The sequence below is a fragment of the Canis lupus genome, chromosome 28 (genome assembly GCF_011100685.1).
Source record: "Canis lupus familiaris isolate Mischka breed German Shepherd chromosome 28, alternate assembly UU_Cfam_GSD_1.0, whole genome shotgun sequence".
Taxonomy (NCBI): domain Eukaryota; kingdom Metazoa; phylum Chordata; class Mammalia; order Carnivora; family Canidae; genus Canis; species Canis lupus.
In genome coordinates this window covers 24,033,212-24,049,138 of record NC_049249.1, presented here as the reverse complement: position 1 = coordinate 24,049,138, position 15,927 = coordinate 24,033,212, and the positions used below count along the sequence as shown (strand labels likewise).

Here is a 15,927-nt window from a genome sequence, read left to right as displayed (position 1 = left end):
TCTTGAGACAAAGATGTTATTCAGCTTTACAGTCCTTTGAGCTCCTCCCAGGAATATTCCACCAATTTCCACAATTGCAATTGGAGGCTGTGTGCTAAAGAACCTGTAATATCCATATAATGTCCACACTTGTCCTAAACCCAGAGTCAGAGAGAGTCAGAGACTCTTGCTACTGTACCCTTGGTGACAAGAGCTACCTCAAATTACTCCTTTATCAACTGAAAATGAAAAAGAAACTGTCTGATTGTGCTCTTTTAATTTTTCTCTGGGGCTATCCCACATATTCAAACTGTGTTTACTTTTTGCATGATTAGTCCAGGACACTGGTCTACCAAGCTATCGTGTCTTATTCAATAGCAACCATGCTTTCTGAACCACAGATCCAATCATTCAGCAGGGGGCAGGCCATTGAAATTGAGATTGTCCTGAGAATTCAGGAGGTCAATCTGCCATATTATAGTGCATGCTGGACCCAACCATCCAAGAGAAAATCAGCATGACCCATCAGTCTAGGCCCCTGGGCTGGAAGAGTCCATTCCTAATACAGAATTAAGAGATGGATAGAACTGCAGGAGCTTATCTGGTTTAAGCCTCAGCTTCTTGCAGAAAACCTGACACAAAACATTCTACAGCTCACCCTTAACTCACGATGGGGTTACATCCCAATAAACCTATTGTAAGTTGGAAATATTGTAAGTCAAATAAGCATTTATCACACCTAACCTACTGAACCTCATAGCATAGTTTAGGGTATCTTAAATGTGCTCAGAAGGTTGACATTAGCCTACAGTTGGACAAAATCATCTAATACAAAGCCCACTTTACAATAAAGTATAAATAATATGTCTTGTGATTTATTGTAAACAAAATCATCAAACGCAAGCCTATATTAGAATAAAAAATAAATAATATGTTGACTATGTCATGTGACTTCTTGAATACTGAACTAAAAGTGAAGGACAGAGCGGTTATATCAGTACAGGATGGTTCTAAGTTTATCAGTTGTTTACCGTCATGGTTGCATGGCTGATTGGGAGCCACCCCGGCCCACCATCATGAGAGAGTTTCCTATGGCATATCTCTGGCCTGAAAAAAGATCCAAATTCAAAATATGGTTTCTACTGAATGCATATTGCTGTTGCACCATCATGAAATTGAAAAATCTAAGTCAAACCATCATAAGCTGGGGACCCTCTGTACTTCATTGGGAAGTTCTGAATCTGAGGAAGCACACTGTTAATGTTGCAGCAAAGAGTCCTTAGTTTATAAGAAAGGTCAAGTCCTGTTTGAAGCCCTGTACAGGATGAAATATTTCTTCAATGGATACTCAGCCCATATCCCTACAGGACTCCTGCCACTATTGCTCCTACTACAACTGACAACAGAACAATGATGATGATGGTAATTGTAATGCCAAGTATGTAGAGTCTTTATTTTCTTTTGGGTCTTTACCTTAACCTTTATCTTTTTTTTTTTTAGTCTTTTATTTATTTTTTATTTTTTTTATAAATTTATTTTTTATTAGTGTTCAATTTGCCAACATATAGAATAACACCCACTGCTCATCCCGTCAAGTGCCCATCTCAGTGCCCATCACCCAGTCACCCCCACCCCCCACCCACCTTCCCTTCCACCACCCCTAGTTTGTTTCCCAGAGTTAGGAGTCTCTCATGTTCTGTCTCCCTTTCTGATATTTCCCACTCATTTTTTTCTCCTTTCCCCTTTATTCCCTTTCACTATTTCTTATATTCCCGAAATGAATGAGACCATATAATGTTTGTCGTTCTCTGATTGACTTATTTCACCCAGCATAATACCCTCCAGTTCCATCCACGTCGAAGCAAATTTAACCTTTATCTTATAAGTACAATTATTACCTCCACTTACACATTAAAAACCTGAAAAATAACTTGTTTGAAGTCACAAAACTAGTTAGTGGACAAAGCCAGGCTATCTGGCTCAAGAGGAGTAGTGTGACCCATTATGAGATACTGCCTCTTATCATACCTATGAACATTGGCTTTGAATTAACAATCTGAATTCTAAACTGTGACCTGAATTACAAAAGCAAATGTCCAGATTTTGCCTGAGCTCATGCTCAGACCAGACTAGTTTTTCTTAACTCTGGTTCCAAGTAAGAATCGTGTGTAGATCCTGGGTGGCTCAGTGGTTGAGCATCTGCCTTTGGCTCAGGGCATGATCCCGGGGTCCTGGGATCGAGTCCTGCAAAAGACTCACTGCAGGGAGCCTGCTTCTCTCTCTGCCTGTGTCTCTGCCTCTCTCTTTGTGTCTCTCATAAATAAATAAACTCTTAAAGAAAAAAAAATAAAAAGGAATTGCCTGGAGAGCTGATAAGAAATACTGATGCTGGGAACATACCCCTAGAGATTCGTGTTCATTGGTCCAGGGCAGGGCGTGGTCATCTGTATTTTTAAAAAGTTCTTCAGGTGATTCTCACATGCAACCGGAGCTGAGAACCACTGGATGAGACTGAAGTGCTTTGCAAAAGTAAAAAATACATTTGGGATTGTCGCATACCTTCACCTCCCACTTCGATTGTCGCAAAGGACAGTGGTGTATTAAAGGCTTTTATTACTTACTTGAATATGGAACCCTTGTACACAGTGTCTACAAATATAGATGGGAACTGCTGTTCTAACCATTTGGAAACCAGTAATTTAGGTTAATAAATTTGGCATCTCTCTTTTAAACAGAAAACTTGGTACCTTTAATGTCTAGGATGAGAATTTATCAGAGCAAAAGTCTCTTTCTTCAATGAGGATACAGAGGCACCTGGGTGACTCAGTCAGGTAAGCATCTGCCTTTGGATCAGGTCATGATCCCAAGGTCCTAGGATCAAGCCCCACATCAGGCTCCCTGCTCAACCAGGAGTTTGCTTTTCCCTCTGTCTCTGCTGCTCCCTCCACTTGTGCTCTCTCTCTGGCTTGCTCTCTCTCTCTCTCTCTCTCAAATAAGTAAACAAATAAATAAACAAATGAAGATACAGAAGATCCTTAGGCCAGCTTATTCTTTTAACTAAAAACAAAGATCTACCATCTCATAGTCGAAAGGAACCTTAATACCACCTAATTTCTCTTGGAAACACACACACACACACACACACACACACACACACACACACACCCCAATGCAGAAATCCTTTCTAGAGCATTCTCCCAGATGGTCATTTAGCTCTAGCCTGAACAGTTCAATGACAAGAGACCTCACTCCTTCACAAGACAACACACTGCATTGTTGGGCAGATCAAGTCTTCTTTATATGGGCTCCAAATTGCCTCCCTATAACTTGTACTTGTTCATAGCCCTGTTGTTATCTGGAATAATGGTATAAAGTCTCTTTTTCTTTCAAATGAGTGTCCTTCAGCACATCATTAAGGCAGAGCATGGTACACTGGAGGGAACACAGGACTATATAGGAGCCAAGCCACCCGGGATGTGAGATGGAGGTTTGCCTCAGACTTTATATTTTAGCAAATGAAGCACTTCAGGCCTTAGTGTCATTGTGGGTAGGAAAAATACATAAAAACAAAGACAACAGAAAACTTGTTTTGTATAATTATAAGCATCAAATTAGAAGTCTAAGTGAAATGCTTTGTAACTAAAAAGCACTCTATGTTATTGTATTAATAAATACTTTAAATTATTGTGTTTTTATACTGGACAATTCTTCTGTCATTTGAAACATATATTCTCTTTCCAAAGTTACATATATTGGATTTGCTAAATAGTTATATTAATGATGGTGAGTGAGTGCTCCATGATGCCACCTATCTGTTACTTGTGTTGGTGATCCAGTGATCAGAAATAAAAGCTGTCCAAGCCGGAAAGGGTCACAACGTGCTAATGCTGTCTTTTAGTCGGCTGGCAGAGCAGAACAAAGAGAAGTCTGGACTTGAAATCAGAAGGTCTGGGTTAGAATCTGCCTTTTACTAGCTAGGTGCCATGAACAGATCAGTTTAACCGGTTTCCCCACACATAGAAGTGGAGGATGATAATAATGACCTAACATGCACTACTCTTAGGATAAAGTAAAGCGAAATATGTGGAGTATTCAACAATAAACGCTGTTGATTCTAATTTCAGAGCATTATACCATTGTTATTTTTTCAAATCAGTGAGAAACCATCAGAAAAGTGTATTATATGGGGATCCCTGAGTGGCTCAGCAGTTTAACACCTGCCTTCAGCCCAGGGCGTGATCCTGGAGATCCAGGATCAAGTCCCACATCAGGCTCCCTGCATGGAGCCTGCTTCTCCCTCTGCCTGTGTCTCTGCCTCTCTCTCTCTCTGTCTCTCATGAATAAATAAATAGAATCTTAAAAAAAAAAGGGTATTATAGTCTCTCTAAAGTATATGGGGATGCTCAGTTACCTGGATTCCATTGGGACAGAGTTCTTAATTTGTAAAATGAATTAATTGGACAAGCTGATCTTTAAGCCCTTTTCTAGGTATGGTCTGGGGCCACCAATATCCTTACTGCAAATCAAACTGAAAAAAGTTTCAGAAGTAAATTGATTCCTGAGATCAATCCAGTTATTCCACAATCCCCAAATACTTCCTCTGTGAAAGCCACGTCTTCAATTTGCAAATGTGTTTGAAAACGACTCCCCTTAGGAAGATATATTTGTTTCCAACTTAGTTCTGCTAGCCACATTCCTGAGGTGAGGTACCGGAATATTAAAAAAAAGTCAACAGAAACAGACGTTTCTCCAAAGAAGAAATACGAGGGTGAATAACCACACAAAAAGATGCTGGACATCTTAGCCACCAGGGAAATGCAAATCAAAACCACAATGGGATATTCTCACACCCACTGGGATAACAGTAATCAAAAAGACAGACAATAACAAGTGTTGGCGAGGATGTGAAGAAATTGGAACCCTTGTATGTTGCTGGTGGGGGTAAAAAACAGTCCAGCTACTTGAGAGAACAGTTTGGCAGTCCTTCAAAATGTTAGCACAGAGTAGTATCCTATGACCCAGCCATCCCTACTCTTAGGTGTGCAGCTAGGAGAAATGAAAACATATGTCCACACAAAAAACCTGGATGTGAATGCCCATAACAGCATAATTCATCATGTCTATCAGTTGATAAGTGGATAAAGTGCACATATTCATACAACGGAATATTAGTCAGCAATAAAAAGATATGTAGTACTGGTCGACGCTGCAACATGGATGAGCTTTGAAAACCTTATGCTCAGTGAAAGAAGCCAGACACAGAAGACCGCATATTGTATGACTCCATTTATATGAAATATCCGAGTAGCCAAATCCATAGAGACAGAAAGTAGATTAGTGGTTGTCAGGGGTCGGGGAGGGGGGGCTAGAGGGGCAGAGAGTAACTGCTAATGGATACCAGATTTCTTTTTGGGGTGATGAAAATGTTCTAAAATTGAGTGTGGTGATGGCTGCACGACTCAGTGAATACACCAAAAGCCACTGAACTATACACTTTAAATGGGTGAATTGTAGGATATGTAAATTATATCTCAATAAAGCTGTTACAAGACTCAATAGAAACACGTAATCATAAAATTACAAGGATCAAGGATCAACTCAATTTAAATCAAAGTGCAAAGAACATGTGTGTTTGTGTAAAGTATTTTCTGTGGATAATTGCTTGGTATGTTCAATTGCTTGAAACCCATTTTTGCATTTGGATCATTTTTCAAGGAGGGGCTGAAATTTAAGGAAGTAAAATAGAATAAACAAGGCTATTGTGGCATAAAAAATATATTTCTTTTATTTTACTACCTAGGATTGACTCAGCAGTGTAAAATGCCATTTAAAAAAAGAATGACAAAGTTTGAATGAGAAAATGTATTTCATCGTGGAAGATAAAAGTCTTTCCTTCTCTACAGTGAATACAGGTAATTTCAGAAGCAGCGGCTCCTAATTATTCACTGTTGAAAAGCTAAAAAAAGGTTCATATTGAAAACAGTGACCTCCAGTTTGCTCCGTGAATGAAGGCAGACACAAATTCTCATTTTCCTAGAATCCTGGTTGATAACTGAGTTGGGAAAAGCATGCATTTCTTCATTACAGTGCAGTCGACTGTTCATTTAAATAACAATACGCTGCATAAAAGTCACAAAAGCATTATCTAGCAGTTCCACTGTGTTGAAATGCATTATTAGTACTAACAATGCCAAGTAGAGTAAATAAATGACTGTCTTCTTATTTTCAGCATTATTCCTGATTACTTAGCTTTATGAAAGGGTAGCATTATTATTAGCGGTGCATTCGACACCTTGGTCAACACTATTTGCTTGGATAACTCTTGAACTGGAAGGGATTTTAAAATAGAGCTATGTTTTTTTTCTAGGTTATCCAAGAGCGAAAAAAACCTCCAATCCAGTGCTTATGTATCATACATTTTTAACAGAAAATATTTGAAGAACTCCACTTCTGTTCACCATATATGTGTGAAAAGTGGAATTAAAGCCCTCATTAAAGACAGCACACTTGCAATACTACTTATTTAAAAATGTAAAATTTACATCAATAGTTTAACTTTACATCAGAAGATTTCCTACCAAGAACATGCTAATGCTTCCATTTTTAAAGTTCCTTGAGCCCAAAGTCTGGGCCTTTTTTTTTTTTTTTCCCCTCTTTTTCACTCCCTGAAATACACAGTACTCTACAAGATGCCACCGACTAAACTTGTTATGAGAGCACCATCAATCGTCCAAGTGCATGCCAAATAAAAGGAGAGATTTCAAATCGTTCACTCGTGAGTCTATAGTCTGCTTGGTTAGATGAAAAGAGGCATCTCAGTTAAAGATCTGAGCCATATTAGGTGTTTACAGTGCCTGATCGGAGTACAGCTCCTCTCAAGATGGGGTCACAGAATATAAGCTTATAAAGCGTTATCATTTCGTGGGGAGTACGCTGCACACCAGGGTGATTGACTCTTGTCCAGGAAATGGAAGTTTTTGGGTTTGTGCAAATGCACTGAAGTCTTATGTTTTGGTGTGGGAAGGGAGCAAGAACAGTTGCAGGAAATGACAATGTGTGAATTAATATTCAGGTAAAGGATTATGTGAACAGAGGGAAAGATTCTTGAAGAGTGTGTCACACATGGTATTCTCTAAAATTGGTCACAATGGTATTTCCAATCCTACTGGTTTTCCACAACCTTGCCATCCCTGCATCATGAGATGCCATCTATGTCTCACTCCACTGAAACCTGATGGACCCTGGTGACTATCTTACTCATCTTCAGGGCCCTGTGCATCTGAGACCGAGACCACCATGCTGTGAGGTAGCCCAAACTAGCTCATGCAGACAGACTGGGTGGCTTGAGACAATGAACAGAGAAAGGGCATAATGCCAGCCAGTCCCTAGCTGCCCCGGGATCTCATCTCTTCCCAACTGCTGGAGCTCCGGGCTCTGTCTGCAGACAGTGTCATGAGAGACCGGGGTTAGGACACTTGGCCAAACTGCTCCTTACTTCCTGACCCATAGGAACTGTGAGCAATGGTGACTGTTGTTCTAAGCCACCGTCTTTTGGGGCGATTGGTTACAGAGCAGGAGATAGATAGCTGAGAGAGAAGAGAAGGACACCTGAATGGAGACTCATTACACGGAGGGTGTATCTGAAGCCAAGTCTTTCAAAGTATGACCTCTAGACATGCAGATAAAAACTCCCTGTATATCAACAAGTGAGGCCCCAATTTGGTCATGATTCAGAGCTTATTAAACTCCTCTGCGGTGGGTCAGTGTCCCCACAGTGGAAGCTCTAGGTATTCCAGAGAGTGGCAGAGCGTGAGCAGTGTGAAGAAACTTGCCTTGAACCCCGATTTATGCAGCAAGTATGGTCCTCCTGTCTACGTTTGCTCAGGGGTCCCGACAGTGGTGGGCAGGGAAGTGATAGCCTCTCTAAGGTACCCATTGGCACAATCACTGATTCCCACTTGCCTTCAGTGCTGGAATAAAATTGGACAGTTTGTAGCTCCTGGGCACATGTTATTTTAACACCTCCATGTGTCTGTTTTCTCGTTTGCCTAACTCACGCTTAAGTCTTCAGAACCTAGGCCAGGCGTCACCAACTCTAGAAGTCCAACAAGGGCTGAGAACTGCTCATGTACATCTATTGTATGATTGCATCTGCCACATTAAATAGTTATGAATCTATTAAATAGATTAATTGATTACTAAGAGATACATAGTATCTGTCACATTAAAATTTATGATACAAATTCTTATTCAGGTGTGTTTTCTCACTAGATTGTGCATATTAAGAAAGAGATACAAATTATTTACATTTGTATCTTTACCACATAAAGCCTGCCTTGTCACAATAGCTGGTGCTCCTATATGTTTGTGGACATGAACAACTAAAGATAAGCTGGCTTCAAAGGACCCATTTGGTGACAATGTCTCCAGGCATTTCAAACATCCTGCGTTCTTCTCTGATCTCATTTGGAAATCTCTCTGTCTGGTAAATTCCCAGGAGACCACTTCATCAGAATTTCATTCATGGCACTTCCCCTCATCTTCGACCCTTGTCCTCCAAAGCCTTCTTTCTATCTGAGAACCATCACTTTACCTTGGACCATACTTACGTGTATTCCTACTAGATCTGCCTTCTAGATGGTCTACTCCATGGTGGTGGATGCCCATCCCTAGCATCAGGAACAGCACTTCACATGCTCGGGGTGGGTTTGGGAAACAGTGCATCTCCCTTGTCTTGGGATACTTTTACAAAGTCATAACTGCCTCTGTCGTCTCTTCCCTGGGGTTAGCAACTCTGCCTCCAATGAGTCTGGAAATGTACTAGTCTTAGATATGTTCAACAGGTGATATCAAGATGCACTCAAATGATTTAAGGACAACCTGCCAAAGTCCTCAGAAACTGACTGCGCCCTTGAAGTAGGTCATCCTCGGGAGCAGTTGCTTTTCATCTACCCAGCAGGTGTGTGTCATCAAATAAATATCTTAAAATGTCTTCCAGCCAGGAACAAATATCTCGCAGGGAAAAGGAAGTACATAGGCTCACTGGCTGGAGGTCCACATGGAGAGCATGAAATGCCTTTTTTCAAATATACAAAAAATGATATTTTTATTAAGCACACAAGTCCACCCCTCCTGTTTACTGTTCCCTTGTCTATTTTCTTGCCTTATGTCCCTGACCCCCAACTAAAAAGCTTCCGAAAGAAACTAGTCTCAATTTTTAAGCTTCATTTATGAAGGTTTTAACAAAGAGGATCCCTCAAACCTGGTACCACAAAGTACATTTTCCCCCCTCAGAAAACTATGATTTTAATAATAATCATAATAATAGGTAGGCAAGCTTGGCTCACTTGGGATTATCTCTCCTACTTCCTGCCTTTTATTTAGTGTTTAAATTAGTCATTAGTGTTATCTTCCTTCTTTTTTTGCTGAGAGATTCAGGAGATATTAAAATTCAGTAATTAGTGGTATTTCATTTTTGTAAGATTAGATTTTATAAAATAGTATAACAATTTGTTCCTGAATATTCTTGAGCCTACCCAATCACTACTTCTACAAGCCAATTAGCAAGTATCACTGGACCCAAATATTTAAAAAAATATTATAAGAAAATACAAGCCTGTGGTTTAACCCTGACTTCAAAGTTATGGGAACAGCTTAGAAGAGGAAATATTTGGGCTCAATGTGGATAAGTTTTGGCTTTAATTTTATGCACATTACTTATAACTTCCAAAGCCAAAAATAATTCTAAGAACCATGAACACAATGCACATCATGTGAGATTGAAAAGGTTGGCTCATAATTATTTCAAGATGAATTGTGTAGACCACTACATATTTTTTTTTTTACTCACATGAAGGTTATTCACTAATAATAATGTTGGATTTTGGGCAGCCCTGGTGGTGCAGTGGTTTAGCGCCGCCTGCAGCCTGGGGTGTGATCCTGGAGACCCGGGATCGAGTCCCACATCGCGCTTCCTGCATGGAGCCTGCTTCTTCCCTCTGCCTGTGTCTCTGCCTCTCTCTCGCTCTGACTGAATAAATAAATAAATCTTTAAAAAAAATAATGTTGGATTTTGTTAGATCAGTGTTTTCTGAACTCACTGTTTTCTACAAACTCATACCATTTTCCTGACCTTACCTGAGCATCATCTGAGCTAGTATTTATTTAACTGTTTTCTTTATGTCAATTTTAAGTTAGCCTTTTAAGGAAGAAAAATATCACCTCATCTCAAGCAGTAATGGCAGTAAAACTATGGGTCTGATGGCTTCTTCAATTTGTTCTTTTAGATAAAAAAGGGGTAAAGTAAAAGTTGTCTCTCTCAGGAGAGGCATAGTAGTTGATCTTTTCACTTGATAAATATTTATTAAGTACCTACTATGTGCCAAGCCTTCTGCATATGATGGGTTGACAGCAGCAAACAAAACTAGGTTCCTGCTGTCATGGGGTTTATACACTACAGGGGGAGATGGCAATAAACCAACAAGTATATAATATGATTCTTTTTTTTTAAAGATTTTATTTATTTATTCATCAGAGAGAGAGAAGAGAGAGAGAGAGAGAGAGAGAGAGAGAGAGAGGCAGAGACATAGGCAGAGGGAGAAGCAGGCTCCATGCCGGGAGCCCGATGTGGGACTCAATCCGGGGTCTCCAGGATCAGGCCCTCGCCGAAGGTGGTACTAAACCGCTGAGCCACCCGGGCTTGCCCTATAATATGATTCTAGGTATATGTGCTATGTGCTCTGAAGCAAGATGAAGCCAGAGGAAAGGCACAGAGTGGTGAAGAGGGTATTTGAGCAAAAATCCAACACAGCCTGGAAAACAATGGTCTAGTCTGAGCAGAGATAAAGTTCTAGAGAGTTCATCATTTTACCCATCTCCATTTCTACTCCTCTTATAAAACTCAGCTATGCCCCAAAACTCAATTGCAGCATATTAAGACTGCTTTTTCCAGTAGCGGAGATCACTGTGTCTCCTAGGCTGAGAGTTTTCACTGGGGAATGCCTTTCTGGGACATGGCTGTCCTGGCAGGGGTTGCAGGGGGAGATTCAGGACACCAGAGGGGACCATGGTGCTGGGGAGGGAAAAATGGGAGGAAGTAGCTGGGCTGGAGAGCACCAAAGACCTCTTTGGCCATTCTGCTATTCTGTCTGCCGTCTTAGGGTAGCAATCTCCATGTGCCTTAAGGAAATTATTTCATAGGCCAACCTCAGCACATGTATGTGAGTAGTTTGGGGCCACTATGGCACTTTCCCCTCATATAGGGTGAGAGGAGATGGGAAACATGAGCCTTATACTTTCTTCAAACACTGATTCTCCAGTTATTGAGTGAAAACATTAGTGGTGATCTACATGGAAAGTATGAATAGAAGCAAAGTCTGATTTTTAAGCAGACATTTTAGTTCAACCACATACATTACTTATGTTCCTTGGAGGCTGACTGCGTGATGAGAACCCAGCAGGTATCAGGTTTCGGGCAAGGAGAGCTGAGCTCTTAAGGCTGAAGGACAGGAGAAGCTGCAGTCCTGGCTGAGACTTGATAGCTGTGTGACTTTGAGCAAGTTACTGAACTTTCTAAGCCTCAGTTTTCTCATCTGTAAAAGAAAATAATAATGCCTCCCTTATAGGTTTGCTCGGAGTGTTAAATGAGATGAAATTATTAATGGTTATGCAGCACTTAGCACGTAAGTGTTCTTACAATAGATGACAGTTACGATGACAACAGTAATCAGGAGGATAATGATGATTAAGAAATCATACGCAAAGCGCTTTGGTTTGGAAACCGAGAGGAAAAGCCCTGGCTTCGATATTCCTAAGAGGTTTCAGCAATAAGGGATGGTACTGTAGGTCTTAAGACTAGTCCTCTGCTAGGCCGGCGAGCCTGGCAGCACAGTGGTCAGGCAACACAGGCACGAAGGGAGGAAGGAGTCACCCATGTGGACCATGACCCAACATGCAATCTCAGGGGGTTCAGAATGGGATGGGTAGTGGGGGCCACTGCAGGCAGTCTCAAGTAGGCATGGAAACAGGAGAAGGAGCTCCCTAGAGCTAGGACTGGGGCCCTAGATCAGGAACAGAAGATGGGAGAGGTCAGTGGAATGTGTCCCTTGCACGTGAGGCTGGTTTCAGAGGCCTCCTCATGGTAGCTGTGGCACTTGTTCCATTGAATTTTAAAGGTGCTCAACATGTCACCCCGAATTTAAAAACAACAGGAGAGCACACGTCCTGATGGTCTGAATTCATTAAATCTGCACACAATGCAATGAGATGTTATGTCATCAAAATGCCTTGGACCTGCACCAGACTCCATCTGTGACAGAAACAAATCAGTTTGTGTTTGGGGGAGGACGTAGTGGAATTGAAACACAAGTGGAAATCCAAGGTGGACAAATCTGTCCTGTGTGAGGTTTTCCCTAATGGGTCCCATGTTGTGCTGAGTACAGCTTCTTTGGGAAGGGAAATGACTTTCTACTCAGTTTCACATGAACCCCTTCCTCAATATTTATTTTTTCCCTTTCTTTCTCTCTGGGTGATATATTTAATTGGATTTATGTCATTGATACTGTCTATGTGTTTGTGATACAATGTTTTATATAACGTAGCAGGATTATATCATTTAGTTGACAGGTAATTATTAAGTCCTACTGTGTGTCCAGCAGAGAAATCTCTTTAAGAAGGTAAGCATTCCCAGGAAGACTTTAATTTTTGTATTCCACAGTCATGAGCTTTGGCCAAGAATACATGAAAGGCCTCCACTTTGCTTCTATACTGGTCCAGGGAGGGGAGAAATGCAAGAATAAACTTCTAGTTACCGAGTGGCCAGACCAATATAATGTGACACCTACAACTTTCTGCCTGGTGAGGGAGGGTGAGTGAAGACACTCAGGCATGATGTACCTGAAGTAGGTATAGCAGCTTATGAGGCATGAGCAAAAAAGCAGAGCCAGGGGATCCAGGTTGGAGGACTAATTTGGTCCCTTGTCCAAATATTGAAGGAGTAGTAAGGGGCTTCAGATTTCTCCTTGAATGGCCATGAGGCTTGAGCAAGCAATGCTTCTAAGTGTTTTCTACCTCCCTGAGACTAAGTACTAGCTATCTTCAGCTGAAGAATGGATACAGAATTGATTAGGATAAAGAGAGACAAAGATTAAAACAGAGAACCTCACGGAGGCAAATGGATTCTGGGGCAGGCTGAGATGGTGCCTGCTCTGTGGGTTTCTCTCAAGCTGTAGCTTCAGTGTGTTTGGGAAACTCATCTTCTGTTGTTCCAGAGGACAGTCTATGTATGAGCTGCTGGCGACTCAACAGTCATCACTTTGTTGGCTTATTTTCCATCCTGTCCTCCCCAGAATTCAAGTGGTTTACACGAACACACACCCGTGGTGTCTGGAAGGTCACTGGGCTTGGGCTTGGCCAGCTCTGGTTCTGCTTACTCACTGTATGACCTGAGAGCAACTGTGAAGCTCCCCACGCCTGCGGACAGGGCACATGGGAGTGATTAGCCAATAAGAGTTTGCTGTGAAAATGTCAGGGGTGATTTTATTAGTAGCAGCAATGCTTTTCATCTAATAGGCTAAATGGTGAACAAACATAACTATGAAAACAATGCATGAAGTCTAGCCTACACTGACCTTAACCGTAGAAAGTTTTTCTCAGAGTAAGCAAAGCCATGGTCTGGCCCTAAGAAACAGTACATTTGTTAACCTGAAAATACTCCAAATGACTCCATCGTAAGGGCTATTCTGCACAATCTGATGATTTGGGATTTCGTCAAATTAATGTCACTAGATATGCCTTATAATTAGGATAAAATATTTGAAAAGTTTTAAAAATGAGGCTATTCATTAACTCATTGATTTTTCCTACAGATTTAGAGCCTGAATTTAAATGATACCCAAAAATATAACTAGGTGTGCTCAAAGAGAGAACTGGTTGTGAGTCCTTAAATGGAATGCAGGAGTTTAAAATGCTATTACTATTCAGATTCTCTGAGAACATTAAAACTGCCCATTAAATGAAAACCTAATAATTGGCCCTACTGAATTGTGACATTTTGTAACCTGTTCAGAAATGCAGAAAATTGTGGAAGAAAAATTCTTTTGAGGCAGAATTTGATTTGCAATGTAATATTATTCCAAAAGCCAAGGTCCCCATGCTCATACACACAAAAGAACAACAAGGTAGACTGACTAACAAAGCTGAGGAAGACTCTGGAAATCAGAGCAAAGGCATATGGCTCAAGAGTCTTCTGGTAAGTTATGTGACTAGTCTGGAAAAAAATCAGCAGGCAATGGCATGAGCTCAGAGTAAATTTCTACATGGTACTGACTTCTCTTTGGGCCTTACTTGAAGATATAACCAAGACAGGCCATTTTTGTTCTTTCATATAAGCCATCACAACTTTTAAACTTACTCTGCAGTATCACTAAATAAATAAAATGTAAGGACATTAACTGGGGGAGAGTCAATGGCTTCAAATCAGAAGTTTAAAATTCTCATGGGCCAACGGTTAACAAGCAACCTTCAAGGTGCAAGGGAACTGTGTCCAATGCTCTCAAGAGTCAAATATGAGAGACATGTTCCTTGCTCTCAAGGAGCTTACAATGTAGTAGGGTGGATGAAACAGGTACTGACATCAAGAAGATACAGGCATGCTAGATACACCAACAGGAGCAGTACAATCAAAGCACCATGGAGCCCATCTTGTTGGAGGGATCCAGAGCATGTGGTCTCCTCTCTTGGAGGACAGAGCATGGAGACATGACTCTGAAAGATGGGTAGGGTTTTGATGAGGGAGATGGAGGGTAAATGTCTAGGCAGGAGGATTGGCAGGGGGAGTTCAGTCTGGCTGGAATGCAGGTGAGGAGAGGGCAGGGTAGCTGGGAAGAACATAGATGGAAAACAGAGTCTGTCCAAGGCACCAAGGGCACAGTTCTGTCTGAAGACAGACACTGTTAGGGGCACTGGAAACTAGGGCAGAAGTCTTCATCCATAAACTCTTTATCCATGAAAATGTCAGGCTCCAACTTTTTGTACTGAGGTATCTGTCAGCAAAGCAAGCAGATGCTGACAGAAGAGGAGGCCCTCCAAAAGGAACTCATTATTGGGAAGAATTGGTAATTAAAGGGGACAAAGACAGAATAATAGGAATTTAAAAGGAGGAAGGTGAGTGGGGTAAGGGAGAAAATGTGCTGGAGAGAAGGTGGTCCAGTCAGGAACACAATGGAAACGACAGAAGAGGAGGATGAACAGAGGTCCCTCTCATCACCTCACCGTCCCAGGCTAATCCCTAAGAAAATTTACTACAGAAATCTGAGGGCCAGTAAGCTGGTGGTCTAGAAAGCCACTGGCGACCATGGAGACAGAACAAACTTGCTAGGAAAATGGTTTATGTTAAGGGGAAATGACTAAGTGGAAAAGCCTACAAAATAGATATGTGTACAGCATGATTTCTGTAGAGGTGTGATGAGTAGCGCTTACTGGCGTATTCGGCCATCAGAGACTAAATCACAGAAGGTGGAAATATTTGAAAAATGTCACGTCATCAGAAATTTTTATTATTATTTGGAATATTCAGTGACTCTCTTTGTTGTAAGTACTGTGTAATGCTTCTATTAGTATGCAGAACACCTCCCTTTTGAAATATCTCTAATAAGAACAGCCCAAACAAAGGATCTTCTGGAAGATGTAGCTAGCATGGCATCAAACATTACAGACGAGTGTTTCCACTTTTACCACTTCTAGGAAAACAGTCCCCTATGTAAGGGATACATGGGGCCATACTTGAAGAACACAAATATTCCCAAACTTACACCTGCTCTCATAATCAATGTAACTTGTTTACATAGCCTTGTTACTCCACTTATCTAAATATGCCCATGTATAAACTATGAGAACTCTGCAACTGTGCATGGTGGAAGCCCAGTCTTTTTCAAAATACAAATGTTTCTG

The 15,927-nt window shown here is 41.0% G+C and overlaps 1 protein-coding gene across 6 annotated transcripts in view; it reads right to left on the bottom strand.

Moving 5' to 3' along the window:
* VTI1A (vesicle transport through interaction with t-SNAREs 1A) overlaps positions 1-15,927 on the bottom strand; it is a 357,029-nt gene that overhangs the window by 101,589 nt on the left and 239,513 nt on the right. For 3 of the 6 annotated variants that reach the window (XM_038578804.1, XM_038578803.1, XM_038578807.1), the window contains one exon: positions 11,356-11,570. The exons of the other annotated variants lie outside the window; for them this stretch is intronic. Coding sequence is in view for 1 of the 3 variants with exons in the window: in XM_038578803.1 (XP_038434731.1) it covers positions 11,567-11,570 (4 nt within the window). In the remaining 2 variants the exon portion in view is untranslated. Of the gene's footprint in view, positions 1-11,355; positions 11,571-15,927 lie in introns of those variants that run through there. 6 annotated transcript variants of the gene reach the window in all.